Source organism: Paramormyrops kingsleyae, chromosome 8 (genome assembly GCF_048594095.1).
Source record: "Paramormyrops kingsleyae isolate MSU_618 chromosome 8, PKINGS_0.4, whole genome shotgun sequence".
NCBI classification, from domain to species: domain Eukaryota; kingdom Metazoa; phylum Chordata; class Actinopteri; order Osteoglossiformes; family Mormyridae; genus Paramormyrops; species Paramormyrops kingsleyae.
In genome coordinates, this window is record NC_132804.1 from 28,364,235 (window position 1) to 28,380,663 (window position 16,429).

Genomic DNA, 16,429 nt, shown 5'->3' on the forward strand with positions numbered 1-16,429 from the left:
GAGATGTGCTTAGTCTCGCAGACCCTCCAGGGCCAGCTGTGAACAATGTTGTGGCATTCAGTGTTTGTGTGTGAAAGTGACTCATTGCTGGTTAAGTGAAAGCACTGAACCTGTCACTTTATTCAGACCTGGAAACAGCCAAGCCTAATTATTCATTACTCATTGGTACCCGCTGCCCTCAGTTGAGCCTTTTCATGATTTAATGGATGGCGCACGTCAGTTGTTTCGCTTTCCCAGCATATTTTGACAGTTCCATGTCATGTTAAACTGCAGGATGACTGGAGGTGTGTGTCAGCCTCGGGTTCAGTAAATCTTTTCTCTGGTGCTGGACATTGACTTTGACATCTGCGCTTTGCGCGGTTTATTGTACACCTCTTTCGGAGGTTACCGCTTATATAATCGCAAGGACAAAGAGCTAAGGCCCCCTATGCCTCGTAAAATAAAGGAAAGGGGAAAAAACGTTAAATGATCACGTATTTGTTGTTTCATATCAAATAATTATATTAGGAATTAGTATACAAAATAAATACAAAATAGGTCTCTTTCCTCCATTTTTAATTGCAGTTAATAGTTTACGTACTATGTGTATATGTAAAAACGATCGACTTTGCCTTTGTATAGTTGTGTGTATTTTAACTTAACTTTAATGCGCGTAACCTCCGATTGATGAAAGATGACTAATAAGTACGATATTTGAATATTAACGCAGCGATTTTTCGCGCGCACCCGGTGAATGGGATAAATAGAATAAACAGATGAGCAGGGGTGGGGGGATGCTCACTCCCACTGTTATGCATAAAGGCCAGGATTAATCTCGGGATTTAATGCGCTCAGGAGGCTCGCTACTGAGGAGAGAGAGAGTGAGAGCGCAGGCGGATCGCACAGCTCACACAGTAGCATCAATGCATGCACACGTCTTCCTGTAGGCAGTCCAACCTGCGCCACACGAATGTCAAATTGACAATTGATGCTTGCATCGATCTGTGTGATTTTTGATTAAGTCAAAGGGGGTCCTGTTTCTCAATCTAAGAAGAATCTCATCCAATAGTAGTATTTACTAAATTCGTTTTTTTTGGCTAATGGAAAAATGGCGATCTCTACTCAGTCCTGCAGCACCTTCTGCTTGGTGTTAGTGCAGACTGTCTTCATTATTAGTGTCACCTCACCGGGGACGGACAGCCTCAGCTTTCCTCAGCAATATACGTGAGTATGCAACCGGACCCAAACCTTATGGACCGCAAGGCTCGAACCGACCCTGCGGCACGGGACAGGTGCCTCCAAGTACGCCGTTTATTAGGGTAGGGTTTTCATAGGTTGGGACCTTAGATGCTGCTAGGTCTGTGCACTTATTTCTTTGTTACGGCGATAACTTGTGCATACGGTTGATAATCAAAAACGTGTAGTGTCGGTGACAGAGACGATTGGGAATGTGAGGATTTTCACGTGCTTCTCCATAATGTACTATGCGGTCCACTCGCGGTTCCGATCAGTTTCCATTCAACACACCGTCGTTATTTAAATCTCACCCCATTTTTTCTAGACAAATATATGTTTTGATTGGGGTCGTGTACCCTATCTCATCCAGTGTGTTCTAGATCTGAAAAACTCCCAGGAAAGTGACGCTGTTTTCAATGAGCACAGTGTTACACTCCACCTGCAGTAACTGTGGATGTATATTGTGTGCTGTGTTTCCAATGACATTTGAAATAATATGACAGTAAACGCAAATATACCGAATATACGCATTATCAGTAGTATTTCTGTTGTTAAGAGCTTTTGCAATAGATATTGGAAGCATCAATCTGCTATGTATATTTTAATGTGGAATATGGTCGACGAAAGGGTTCTGTGGTGTTACCTGCTGAAATGTTAAAATAACCACAAACCACTAAAAAATAAACCAACTGATTATTTTATTATTAAACTGTAATTTATGAACTATTTCAAGGTAATTTTGGCTGTGGACTAATTAAAGTTTTGTGTGTGTATTTTTAGAGCTGTCACGATTACTCGATTAAACCCGATTACTAAAAAGCATCGATTAAATTTTCCCTTCTCGATTACTCGGCAATGTGGCGGAAGGAAGACGCACATAGAGTATGGAGGTCCAGGTAATTTAATTCACATTAAAAGTGAATGAAAATGCAGTCGTCTGTAAGTATTGCAAAGCAGAACTTAAATATCACCACGGAATAACTGCAATTCAAGTATAGGCCTATATCTTAAAAGAAAACATTCGGGAAAATCAATAATGCGAGGTTAACTATAGATATGATATGTGCCGTTTAGTCTAGCGGAGTAGCCTAGCCTGTCTTTGTCATCACGTTGACTTAAATTATTTTGCGTAATTGACTTTCTACGATTCCCGTAGGCACGTGTCAAAATAATCGGTGCAAAAGCGAAGGTCAGCCCTGTCACTTAATTAGCCGCATCATCTTACCCAACACATGGTGGTCAACTTTGGTCAGCTGGCTGGCGTGAGATTTTCAATTCGAGATAAGCCTGCACGCACATGCACACGCTATTACATCTATGTAACAGTTGTATTACCTTGTGAATATTCAGTACGGTTTACAAGCTACCACAACGCTTTAAATGTAGCTAATTTTAGGTTTATAATGGAATTATATAGATTTGCCGTAAGATTTCTTGCGTGAGCGTGAGAGTCTGAAAGCGTGTCACGCCAGATGCGTGAGAGTTGCCAGCCCTGTATTACATAATGTGCATGCAGAGGTCATGCAAAAGCAGCGGCGGTGAACTTTAGACCGATTCCATTTATTTATTTATTTATTTTTAAATATAGGCATACTAGATCATTTTGAAAAGAAACCATCATTAAAATAAAATAAAATAAAGCTGACTGAGTTTCGTTTCCAGTGACTGAGTTAAAAACAGTTTTTTCGCTTGTTGAAGCTTGACCCTAGCAAACAATCGCGGTTCTGGAGATGTGACAGTTGCATGGCATGAAAATGCCATGTTGATATTAACATCTCGCATCGTGCAAGCCTGTCAGGGCGGCAAAATGGCGTGGCGTGGTGATCTTACTGCACACCGCTCCTGTGTGTGTGTGGAGTTTACATGCTCACCCTGCGTGGTGGCTTTCATGCAGATCCTACCGTTTCCTTCCACTGTCCAAAAACATGCAAATTAAATGAATTAGTGTGCTTAAAGTGACCGTATGTGTCACTGAGCGTGCACCCTGCAGTGGTTGGTTGATTCTGGCCTCCTGCTAATTATGATATAATATAATATGTTTAAAAGATTACTCGATGAATCATCAGAATAATTGATAGACATCTCGATTTTTGATATAATCGATAGTGACAGCCCTATGTATTTTGCTTTATTTTATGTTTCTGCACGGCATTTGAAATCTGCCATTCATTAATATCTCCTGGGAAAACTGTATCCCTGTCCAGTGGATGCTGTAAAAATAACTCATGCTTTAACTGTGCTTTGAAACATGCACTTATCTAATGAGGGTGGGAGATATTCTTGAATGGTGATGCATCCTGTTGTAGTCCTGGAATATGGAGCAGGTGGTGTTATGTAGTTCCATCTGTCTCACGCAGCGCGACAGGGGTGATGCTAACAAGGCCCAGCCTAACCTTCTCAAAGCTCCTATGGCAGCACTAGTGGAGGAAGTGTGGACCTTACATGTGCAGGGAAAGGTGTACAGAATGAACACGGAAGGTGGGCAGGTAGCATTACCCCAGCTGGGGATATTTGCGATTTGTGTGGAGTAGAATCAGCAGGATTAGCTGCCAGTTTGTCCCAGAATTCCATGCTTCAATGAGCCTGTTGGATACACACCTTTTCCTTTCTTTACCTTTTCAGTATCTGGATGCACATATAATTATAACTGTACTGCATTTAAGCACCACTTCCTGTACCAACCCCATTACCACCCACTGTAGTCCCGCCCATTTTTGTATCTACATGTTGCTAATTCACACCTTTTGTATAAGTGCTTTGACATTTGTGTTCCTTTGTTTCTGATGCATTGAGTCTTGCGTTACTTTGACTTGTGAAAACTATATCTCTGGTTTTACATATAGCTCCTTTGCTCCTGGATGCCTAAAAACAAAATGTCCATTTAGAAAGCCACCATTTCGAAAACCACTCCACCCATTCCCAGCAATCAAAACCTTTACCTTTAACTCACAAGGTATCCTATGGTAGGCAAGTGTAAATAACAAATCAATAGACTATATGATTCAATCTGCCAACAAGTCTGACAGGAAGTCTGACAAGATAAGCAGTCTGAGCTGAAAAATAATACTGATGAATTCATCATTGAGTTAAATGGTCAAAGGTGTCAGACCTTTACCATGAGGATCTGGTCCATGTTTTGATTTCAGCAGTTAACTGTGAGTAACTACAGGCTGTGGAAGGATAACATCACTGAAGGTCACTAGTGCCAAAGGGACTTAGGTGAAGGTCAAGGTGCTCAAAGCCTGTTGGTTTTCCAGTTGTCAGCAATGAGAAATGTGATGAGCTTAATTGAGACAGCAATTGGTTTTTCCGGGACCGTATCGAAGCAGCACATCCTGGCTTTACTTTTTCGAAATTCTCCCAAACTCTCTTAGGAATGCATGTGTTTCACCTGAATCTCTATGTCTGCAGGTCCCTATGAAACATACAACAAAATAGGAGTTTTGAATACAGATGTTTCGCGGGTTACGATGGGGTTACGTTAGGATAAACCTAATCGTAAGACGAAAATATCGTATGGGAAAAATGCATTTTAATACAGTACACCTAACCTAACAGACATCATAGCCTAGCCTAGTCTACCTTAAAGATGCTTAAAACACTGATATTAGCCTACAGTTAATTACAGTTACTACAGTTACTATTATTAACACAAAGCCTATTTTATAATTATGTGTTGAATATCTCATGTAATTTATTGAGTAATGTACTGAAAGTTAAAAACATGTACCCATCCTTCAGTCATATTTGTCATTCTCAGGCTCAGGTTCAAAGCTGGGGGGGGGGGGGCCTTAAGAGATATCATGCAAGAATGGAATGTAGATGGACTTCATTTAAATTATGCACCACTGCACCTTCTAGAACTTTCTCTCTCACTTGCTCGAGTCTGCTGCTTTTTCACCCATGTTTCCTTGCTTGCTCACTGGAGACCTGCACTGTTGCCTTCCTATCAATATTAATGGAGATGATATAAGCAAGATTAATTTAACTGCAAAACACTTTGCTGTATTTCTTGATGGAATCTCAGCTTTATTCTTTTGATAATATACACTCTTGCGTTAGTTCGTTTTGTGTTGTTTTTACATTGAAAATTCTGCCGTCGATTTGGACCTTGCATGTCACTGAGGGAAAATGTTATTGTGATGTTTGGTAAAATACATTAAGTGGCTCGGAGTGAAATATCTGTTTTGGGCTTGCTGTGCAGGTGGAATCAAATGGGTTTATATTGGCAGTATTTGTGCCACTTTGGGTATCTAGCTGGGACCGTGACAGGGATGTCCTGCCAACATTTACTTGAAATGGGAGCAGGAGGTGGGAGTTGGAGTCCCCAGATTCCAACGTTGGCCTTGCCGTTGCGCCTGCTGTTGGATGGGAGAGAGGCCGAGATGAACGCTGTCACTGGGAGCTTGTGACAGCTTTACCGCCTGCACAGAAACTGCTCAGATTATATATTTTATGCTTGGAACAGCACATGGGGGTGGGGGTGCACAATTTGTGGTTTATGAACATCCCATATGGTGTAGGTATCTGGAGAAGATGACTTGGATGCTCAGGGGAACGTATAGCTTGGTGTTTTCAGCAAGAGGCAAACAAGCAGACGCAGTAGTGCACACAACAAGAGTCATATTACAGTCACATGCTCTTGCGGTCTGTGGGAAGAATACTTTAGTTAGCAAATGAGAAATGTCCTAAACGTGATGATGAATTTGTCAATAACTGCAATGGAGATGTTTTGTTTAAATGGTACTACCAGATACTTATCTGACCAAATCAGAATTCTGCATCTTGGAATCTATGAGTTAATTTCTTATAAATTGTCCTTTCACTGCTACCATACAAATATTTTATTTCTTCATGTTACTATTCTGAGAAATATACAAGTGACTGTAAGGAAAGTCAATTAAAAGTAAGTTGATTAGGTTATTGAAATGGACGGTTCCACGGACAGTTTGGAGATCCTTTGTTTTTCGTGTGGACGAAAATTGGCAAAATGATTGATTCATCAAAGCTGGTCAGTAACAAAATGCAAAAAAGAAACACAAATCAGAAACGTAAATCTTCAGACTTAATTGAACATTTGGCAGGAGGATATCCTGACCTGTCAAATAAATTCAAGTAGTTTTAGTATTTTAATTTTAGGTACTGTTCATCAACTGCCAAAAAACTTCAGTACTGCCCTGGTTTCACAAAACCTCGGTAGACAGCATCACGATGATCGTTAACCACAAGAAGTGTTTTTAGCATTACGGGCAAACATTTTTAAGATAAAGAATTGTGAACAGCCTGTTTAATTCATGAGCATCATTTCATTAAAGTTACTGTAAATATTGAATGAATAAAACCTGTCATTACTCCAATTTACTTAAGACAAATTATTATGAAAATCTCCTCTCCTCTTGTCTAGCTGAAGCCCACACACTGAAGCAGCCCACTCTTTCTGCTCTGGGAGAATCTAAAAAAAATAATATATATATATGACAGGACCTCAAGTAAAATGAGAAGAAGCTTAACCCTTTAATCTTCCAGCCACTACCATGCTAGTTTTTAATCTGGTTAACTGCTAAGTGGCAGTAAACTAAACATCATCAAGTTTCACAAGCTGTGTACACAGTAGTGTTAAGGCCCATAATGCACAATATAGCTCTGTTTTATAATATAAGTAGCAAGTATAAGCTCAATCATTGTTTGCCTTTTCCTGAATGCAAAAAAATTATAATGCGAATTAGTCCCGCAATGAATAATTATAATGTACAACTGTAAATTGAGTTCCTCTACCTAAATTAAATGAATTCCACAGTCTATGAACTACAGTGTACAGTGCTCTATGTTAAATGCATTTCCACTGTGAACTATACCTGGATATAAATACATATACTGGCAAGGCATGCAAAAATGGCCCTGTTATTTCTGAGTGTGAGAAGATGGCAGCTGGTTTGTTTAAAAGCCAACGAGGGATCAACAAGACACAGTTTTCATAGTTTTTTCCCATTATCTGAAATAGATTTTTGATACTTGGTATTTATACTTGATCTGGGCAGAGGGGAAAAAAATAATGGTGCATTTGAATGATGCAGGGTTTAAAAATAGGGATTTCATGGTTTTTGGCATTTTCAGCTGTTTTCCAGTGAACGTTTCCTGTTATGGTTTTCCTCATAAGGTAGCTCAGTGATTCATTCTTGTGTTTTTCTTCTGATGAAGTAGCTGGATAGTCAGCATGAGGTTCCTCTGTTTTGAGGCCAAACAGTTCTGCAGTTAAATCCCTTTCTAGGGAATATTGCTCTTGCTCTTTGTGTATTGTATGTGCGCTGAGGATTGTGGGTAGTTTTTAACAGTGGGCAGATAACTCTTTTTGAACAGTGGTCATTTTCTCTCTCCATGAGCATCATTCGTGTTTGGTGTTCTTTTGACAGTTGAGCTGTGAACACTCACATCAGCTAAGGTGAGATTCACAGCCGATCCCTGTATGTTACTCTGGGCCACGTTCTGAGTCTAATTTGTTCTTTTAGCGATTTTGATTGCACAGCTGCTTAGAATCTTTTTCTTGATTTGCATCTCAGGTGTCTCGTATGCTTAGCAATGGTAAACCGGTTGCTGTATCTTTGAGGTCTTGATCCAAGCAGGCTATCACAGTAACCTGACTCTAATTAAGCATGTTAAATGACAAAGTCTGTTTACATACAGAGGGAATGTAGACAGATTATGACAAATTTCACAGACTTTTTCACACCACTGATCCTATGCATATTTAGCGGTTTGTCAGAATGGGACACCAGCAGTGTCTGTTTCTCAGCGATCCCCGACGTACATGATGAGCCCCAATCCTTACTCAGGAAAAGCCTCTGTATCCATTACTCTGCGCAGGTCTTCAGACTCCGGCGGCACGTTCCGATTCACCCCCTTGTAGCCATGTTCGCTATATCAATCGGTGACGTGGGTCCTTGGTTGCTGCTGCATGCACATGCGAGGACATTCCCTGCCTAGTCTGCTGCCTGTGACTGACTTTCACATTAATTATACCGGAGTAACATATTTCTGACACCGCAGCAACATTTTGCTTACGAATGTAGCTTACAAAGGGGACAATCTGCTTAGGCCACAGTAATGTGTGACTTACTAAGGAACTGTGTGTAGCACACATTGGAGTCAAAACATCGCTTGGAGGTATTTTATTTCAATGAGCCTCTTACTCATACATTCAGCTCTATTCAGAAGCGGAAGTCCAGGCTACTGACTGAAATCTATTCTCTATGCTTCTTGAGAAGTGTGCTGATAAGTCATCCATGTCTATTCTTTATGGTTCTGTAGGGATAGAATAGCAGTAATTTATTCCTCCCTGTGGGGAAATTCAGCAATTTTTTGCATATCTCATGTGGCTCTGAATGAGAGAGAGCAGCAGACACAGACAGCAGACACACATATACAGTCCCCACCACAATTATTGATGCTGGTAATGATGAGTTAAAACTGTTATCAGAAATCTACCTTTTATTGAATTAGCTTAATCTGTAAAAAGAGGAGAAAAATGCAACCAATGATTCAAGTAATTTTTTTTTTTAATTTTCATTACAGCTCACCCCCTCTCGCCTCATTGATGTGGGAACACGACAGCTGTATACAGATATAGCCATTTAATGCATTTAAGAATCGGTGATGCGCAGGAAAGTTTTTTTTTTTTTTTTTCGAAAAAAAAAAAACCCCCATCAAGAATTTTTTTTTTTAACAAAACCACATATACCACGATTGTTACCATGAGCGCATTTTCCCCACTTGTATCTTACATTTTGAAATTGATCAGAGTGTATAGAGACTGTCAAGCAGTACTCTGTGACTTCCTGCTTCACTGGGGTAAAACTTTAAGGTCACACAGAAGCCAAATTCTCTTATCATTCATCAACATGGGAAAAGTAAGCGAACATACAAATCAAATGAAGGAGAAGGGTGTTGACCTTCATAAGTCAAGGAATGATATTAAAATAGCTACTTGCCTTAAAATGCCTGTTTCTACTGTTCATGCAATAATTACAAAGTTCAAATCAACTGGAACAGTTACAAACTTGCCTGGAAGAGGACTCAAGCTTATTTTCACCTACGCACATTGAGGAGGTTGGTAAGATAGGACAAAAAATCCACAAGGATCGAAGCAGCATCGTGGGGTCAACCACATCTCCAAAATGACAATCAGACACCACCTCCATGCTAACAGATTATTTGGAAGGGATTCCAGAAAAACAGCCCTTCCACACGTGTAAGCACCTGGAGTTTGGTAAACAATACTGCAACTTTGACCGTATTTTATGGTGAAACAAAAAGTGATTTTGGAAACAAACACTCATGGTTTGGTGTAAAAAGAAGGATGGCTATACTGAGAAGAACCTGAACCCCCACTGTTAAGCATGGTGGAGGTTCTGTGATGTTGTGGGGCTGTTTTCCTTTAAAGGCCCTGGGGACTGTGTACGGGTACGTGGCGTCATGGACTCCATGAAAGGCCAGGATATTTTGAATCTAAATCTGGCTACCTTTGCCAAGAAACTACAACTGCATCATGATTGGCTCTGCCAGCAGGACAATGATCTGAAATACAGTGGTACCTCAGAACTCGAACTCAATCCGTTCAGAACTCGGGTTCGAATCCTAAAAAGTTTGAGTTCTGATGGAATTTTCCCCATAAGAAATAATGCAAACCAATTAATTGGTTCCCGGTCCCAAAAAATTGCACCTAAATATGTTTGTTTCTTTAGCATTTAAACACAAAATGAACAGGATAAAACAAGAAGAGCATATACTAAACACATTTTCACAATGTCTTGCAAACACTGTGCCAACACTACGCTGTGCGTAACATTTTTTGCTTAATGGCTTCCAAAACGATAAAGAATGTACCCCAACACTACCCCAAGCCATGCCCCTGTATTTGTTAATTTGTTCGTAAATCGCAAACGTTTAGGTTGTAACATTTGTACAACTATTGCATAACTTTTTGGTGAGCAATGGCTACCAAAATGATATAAAGTACAGTGCATTACCTGATATTTAAAAAAAAAAAAAAAAAACTATCACCAACAAACGATGCTATCACAACGAATGTGAGGCTTAGACTGAAGCGTTACCCTTTGTTTCCGCTGAGAGACGTGCCGCATGACTCATTTCCCTGCACGTACAAGTTATCTTAGGTCGGTGTTCACGGTTCGACTTCTGAGATTCAGATCGAGTTCTAGGTAATTTTTTTTCGATCTGGTTGGTTCGACTTTTAAGAAATTCGAGTTCTAATGAGTTTGAGTACTGAGGTACCACTGTATATGTACAGATCAACACCAAAATTGTTAATATAATACAAAATCAAACTTCTGCCATGTACAACGTAATCCCCTGACGTAAACCTGTGAGATTAGCTTTAGAGGTGAGTCCACAGAAGAGGACCTAGGATCCTGGATGACCTGGAGAGATTCTCTAAAGAGGAATGGTCTCAGAACCCCTGTATTCTTCAACCTTATGAGATATTATAGGAGAACTAAATGCTGTTTTATTGGCAGAAGGAGGTTGTACAAAGTATTAGATGCAGGGGTGCCAATAATTGTGGCATATGTGCTTTTGGTGAAAATAATTATTTCCTGATGAGGGATTTTTTCCTCTGAATAAGTTTATTTTAATTAAAGGTTGGACTTTTTGTTCTTTTCTTTCATTGAGATAAGCTGATACATTAAAAGGTGAATTTATCATAACCCTCTTTACTCATCTTTACCCGGGATGAGGGGATTGTATATACAGCTGAGTAAAAGTTTTGGGCTTAGAGCCCCTAGGGCAGTTCAGGTTAAGGGCTTTGCTCAAGGACCAAACAGCGATATTACACTAATGGCCATGAGATTCAAACAAATGGCCTCCCGGACATGAGTATACATCTCGCAACTCGCTGTGCTACACAAAGCCCCTTGTGGTAATGTTCTCTGTGTTCCCACAGAATGATGTACTGGGCCAGACGAATTGAGCAGGAATTGGACAGAGTGCTTCAGCATGCCAGCTCCCAGCAGCTGAGAGGGGTGAGTCTTCTCCGATGGCAATGGTCAGCCTTCTCTTGTTCTCTCTCCCGGCTCTTAGTCCTCCAGCTGAATTCCCTCCAGGATGGCTTCCCAGTCCCATGTCAGAGCAGTAAAGTAAGGCAGATTCTGGCCCCCGGATGCATGACGGTAGCAGGCGGACTCTCCGGGGGATGCCTGGTTTGGGGAGTGATGAAATTATCATTGATCTCACTGAATCCTTGACCCAGGACGGATGTGGGGCCTCCTGGCACAGGGAAAGTGGCGCATAGCCTGATCTCCGCCTGCCATTGAGCAGATGGTTTGCCAGCAGGCAAGCGAGAGAGAGAGAGCTCTGTGTCAAGGCGGCATGAGAGCCGTGTGGTGGCGTGTTTGTTTACCAGGGATCGGAAGTCCACTCCGTAGCATTGGCTGGAGTTTTAACACGGTGTCAAGAACGATTAGCATGTCACGGCACTTACCAGTCTGTGTGAATTTTCGTGTGTGACTTCGACTTGTGGTCCAGGATAAGGCGACTAGAAGAGGTTCGGTCTACAGGGAAATGGGTTTAAGTGTAATGGAGGTCCCTTCCTGTTAGCCTCCACCTAAAACATGCTAACTTAGGCTTCAGTGTAAAATCCACCCTGCTTAGCCTTTACCACATTTTTGTTTATTGCACTTTTCATGTAAAATATTTACTGCTTAGCCATTGTTTATCACACTTTCATCTTGGCTTCTGTGTAAAACACTTCCTGCTAAACATTTCCTCCTTAGTCTTTGTTAAAAACTCTTTTGTCTTGGCTTCTGTGTGAAACACTTCCTGTTTATCTGTTGTTTAAGCACTTTCATCTTGGCTTTTGTGTAAAACCCTTTACAACCATTGTTTAAAACACCGTTGTCTTGTTTTATGTGTGAAACAATTCTTGCTTAGTCACTTAAAACAGTTTCTTCTTGGCTTCTATTACACACTTCCGGCTTATCCACTGTTTGAAACACCTTCATCTTGGCTCTAGTGTGAAACGCTTCTGACTTTGCCTTTGTTAAAAACTCTTTCGTCTTGGCTTCTGTGTTACATGCTTCCTGCTTAGCCGTTGTTTAACACACTTTTGTCTTGACTCCTGTGTAGGATATTTCTTGCTGACTCAGTGGTCAGCAGGGCTCATTAAAGGCAGATGTTTATATTTTTTGACACCTAAGACTCATGGTGCCTGGGCTGCAGTTGAAGTGTAGACAGTGCGGCTCTGCCATTCCCAGAGTATTTGCTTGCCGTTTCCTTCATGCACTCACTGCATCATTTTGAATGCATTATCTTGCATTATCTTTCATGCATTATCTTGTGTCGATTTCAGGGAAAATCCAGCTGTGCATTGGGGGTGAAAGCTATGCAGGCGTTTTCTAACCTAGCTAAAAAGATTGAGGCAAGGCCTTTACAGCACATAGTTTTGAAAGTCATCTGCATGGTGCATGTAATTATCCCAGGCACAGTGTGTTTCGTGGTAATTGGTGCTTCACTAACTGTTTAGCCTTCAAGCCTTTATTTAGTTCCTTTCAATGCTTTACAAGAGGTCTGCATGCCAGATATACAGCTAAGGCTGTATATGTGACAGCGTACTTTACAAAATGAAAATAATTACAAAGAGAGCAAGGGCTTGCTGCAGTCTTTTACTGTTTATATCGACATTAAGTACCAGGACTCTTTTGCTTCAAAGCATGGATTGGGAATGTTGCTGTGCCTTAACTGCAGACCAGTACCAAACTGCCTTATGGCCTTTTTGACAGACTGGTGAAATCAGTGGTTCATTTATACACCAGATGCATGTCAGCCTCATAGTTGTAGTTAAAAAAAAATGAACATGAGGGTCCTGCAGAGAGGAAAACCGACTTTTTCTGCTTAGTTGTGGGGTTTTTGTGGGAGGGAGGCAGAAGTGCTATGAGGAATCTCACCCCATGGGCATATTACAGCAGTAAGAGATGAGACGCAGACCCACACTCAAGAGCATGAGTCAGGTCAGCAAGACACCAAGTCCACTGTTTTACAATAACAATTCTAGAGCCAGGTATTGCTGATGGCTCTTAGTTAAAATGCTGCGAGGAAAGTATGTAACTGCCTTCGACCAAATGTGTGCGGCATCACATGGGGGGAGAAGTGGCACAAAAAGATGATCAGGTGATGCCCTGGTTGCCCCTAACCCAACCATTTGTGGTGGAATTTCTTTGTAATCTTTTTTTTGTGCAGCACTGACTTTTCTGCGTCTGCTAAAAATGACTGTTCCCTGGTATCTCAAGCGCAGCTCCCACGGGGTGTTTTAAACAGTTTCCTTCCCTTGGGAAGCTGCTCATTCTCATACCAACTCAGTTATTGGGAAAGGGGGGGGTGGGTTCTTTGGCCAAACCTACTCAAGGGACCATGCAAGTCCCAGTGGTATAGCAGGAGTGGCCCGGTTTGTATTGCAAGGTATGGGAGTGCATGCACAGTTTGTCTTTGCAGGAAGGCTTTCCACATTTGTGTGTAGTTCTTGCGGGAGAGCATGCCATATGTTTTGGGTAAGAAAGTCACAGCCACTCTCCATCTCCAGCCCCTAACACGCATCATCTGTTATCCACCAATCACAGCCCAGCATATAATCAGTCAGTCTGCCAGTTTTTGCCACATATATGCCAGCTATACCCTACAGTGTATAACAAGCTAGCAACTACCACACTCATCCTCCTCCATCTGTAATCCACCCTGCACCACACAGCCCACGTTTCACTATAGTCATTTACCTGTTTGTTGTTGGAAGGAGATGCGTTGAATAACACAAAGCCCAGATGCCTTTATTCATTGTGCATGGAAGTATGGAGTTTGTGTAAGAAAGCACAGGCAGCATTGTTTGTGGGGGAAGGTGTGCACACAGTCTGCCTACGTCACAAAGCTTGTATGGGCTTGTGTGTGGACTGCCAGTGTGAGTGGTTTTGGGGAAGATCGTGTCCTTTGTGGTGGTTGCACAGGACGTGCTCCTGCCCGGGGCGAGCGGCCATCTGGACCGGCCATGTCAGAAGGAGGGCTGCGGCGTCTGGGATGGACACGGGTGAGAGAAGACCTGAAAGCCTTGGAGCGCGTGGCTGTTCTGCTCAGTCGGATATTTGCATCCTTGTGTCTTAATGAAATCCTGGCACTCCACCTCCACTGCCCGTCATGTCAGTGCCTCTGACCTGGGTTCTCTAATTACTCTAAATCCCTGCGGTGAAGTCGGATAATCACTGCTCAGTCTGAAATTCCCGTAGTCTGCCTGTCTGTTTTCTCCACCTCCTCTCCGGCTCTCTAGCAGCGACAGAGCAACAACCTCATCTCTCACACAGACATAGAGATTGAAAACCGTCCATGTTATGCAGGACAGGGTTACCTGGATCAGTAGAGGGGACAAGGCTGGTTTGACAGCCCATCACATACCACATCCACTCACATAATGGCTAGACACCAGTATGCCTAGCTGTATGTCTCTGGATTGCAGGAGGAAACCTATATGATATCAGGAGAACATACATATACATGCAGACTAGAAGTGGGATTTAAACCCCCAATCCTAGAGATATGAGGCATCAACACTAACCACAGAGCCACCAGTGGTCCTCAAAAGGATTGTCATACCAAAAAAATGCATCTTACTAAACCAGAGTGGTCTTGTAGTTGGGAAATGAAGCGTGCAGTATGTGTAACTCAGGCCTTGCCACCCAGGTGCACCCTTCACTATCAAACTGAACGCTGTTGAAAAACAGGAAGGAAAAGTCTTGTTACTGGTTGGTTAACTGCTTCCCACTTCAGAAATATATGTTTTTCTTATGCTCATGAAACATGATTGTGAAAAATATGATAATGATAGAAATATGACAATACGAAAAGAGTAGTGGGCGGAGTTGAAGTGTGAGAGACATTGAGAGAGGCCTAGTGGCGAGCTTGTTGCTGGACACCAGGAAGTGGATGCTTGACAGCATATGTTAAGGTCACGGTTATGCCACCTCCTGTCTTCACCACTAGTATTTATAGCCCTGGTCCTAGTTAGAGGCAGACAACAGCTGCTAATGGCAAGTGATATCCAGCTGCCAAGACCCCATTTGACCACCAGGTGGGACTAGCACTCCATCAAAAGACTCCTTGACCAAGAGCCATTTCCATTTGATATATTGTTCTGGGAGATGTGGGAACAGCTTAGGGAAAGCACACTCATTTTTCAAGTTTGTGTGTGACAGTTTGGTTCAAATAGTGACAGGCTTTATTATAGTATCTGCTCTGCTATTAGGAGACAGGGCCAGCCCAACCATGTCTTGTTGTTGTTCAAGCCTGTTATTTCGCCCTGTGTCATTCTCATTATTCCAAAGCTGAGAACAATTCATTTATATACATGTGATAGAGCTGGAGGACTTTCCACAGTTTACTGGCACCTTTTCTCAGTACTGATGCATTTTTACCTTTTGGGCAGGTTGCTTTATCTTTGCCTCTTATTTCCATCCATCCATCTTCCATAACCATTTGTGCAGTACAGGGCCACAGCCACCCTGAAGCTTATCCCAGGAAGCACAGGGCGCTAAGCAGGGGACACTCTAGATAAGGAGCCGCTCCGTCAAAGTGCAGCCTCCTCCTTCAGTTTCCAAAAAACACAATTTAGATTGCACAATGTGTATAGAGTGTTCAGTTTTTTTTCAGCCAGCTGAATTATGGTTTGTTTTATGTCAAACAGGGAGACCAATGATGATGGTATTTAAATAGCTTCAGTGTCTCATTTGTAAATACTGGGGCTTCAGTGTCCTCGAGTATAGCAGCTTCAAAGTGCTCATGGCTTTAGTAGGAATGTTGATAATTTGGCTTCATATTATCAAGTCAGGGCCACAGTGAGCCAACCCCTGTGTGCATAGTGAACAGGGCGGGGGCAAGATGCCGGTCCCCTCACACATATACACATGAATCAATTATCAGCCACCAAGCAGCTTAACAGGGACGCAGGCGACATGGAGCAGACTCACATGTGTATCGGCAGATCGTATATAACTGAAGCTAACACTGAAGTCACAGCCGTAACTCAGGAGGTGTGAGGCAACAACACTACTTACTGAGCCAGCATGCTCTGCTCGATAACTAAAATGAGCAGCATGGCACGGCACATGATATTCATGAGATTTCAGTTTCCATCTTTAAACATTTCCACCCATATGTAATACCCAGTAAA

General features: G+C 41.9%; 1 protein-coding gene across 1 annotated transcript in view; it reads left to right on the forward strand.

The window, feature by feature from the left end:
• The first annotated feature begins 830 nt into the window (after nt 1-830).
• LOC111860018 (voltage-dependent calcium channel subunit alpha-2/delta-2-like) overlaps nt 831-16,429 on the forward strand; it is a 56,847-nt gene continuing 41,248 nt past the window's right edge. Inside the window, exons 1-2 of the mRNA XM_023843260.2 lie at nt 831-1,203; nt 11,171-11,249. Of these exons, the coding sequence (XP_023699028.2) occupies nt 1,088-1,203; nt 11,171-11,249 (195 nt within the window). The 5' untranslated portion in view covers nt 831-1,087. The remainder of the gene's footprint in view (nt 1,204-11,170; nt 11,250-16,429) is intronic.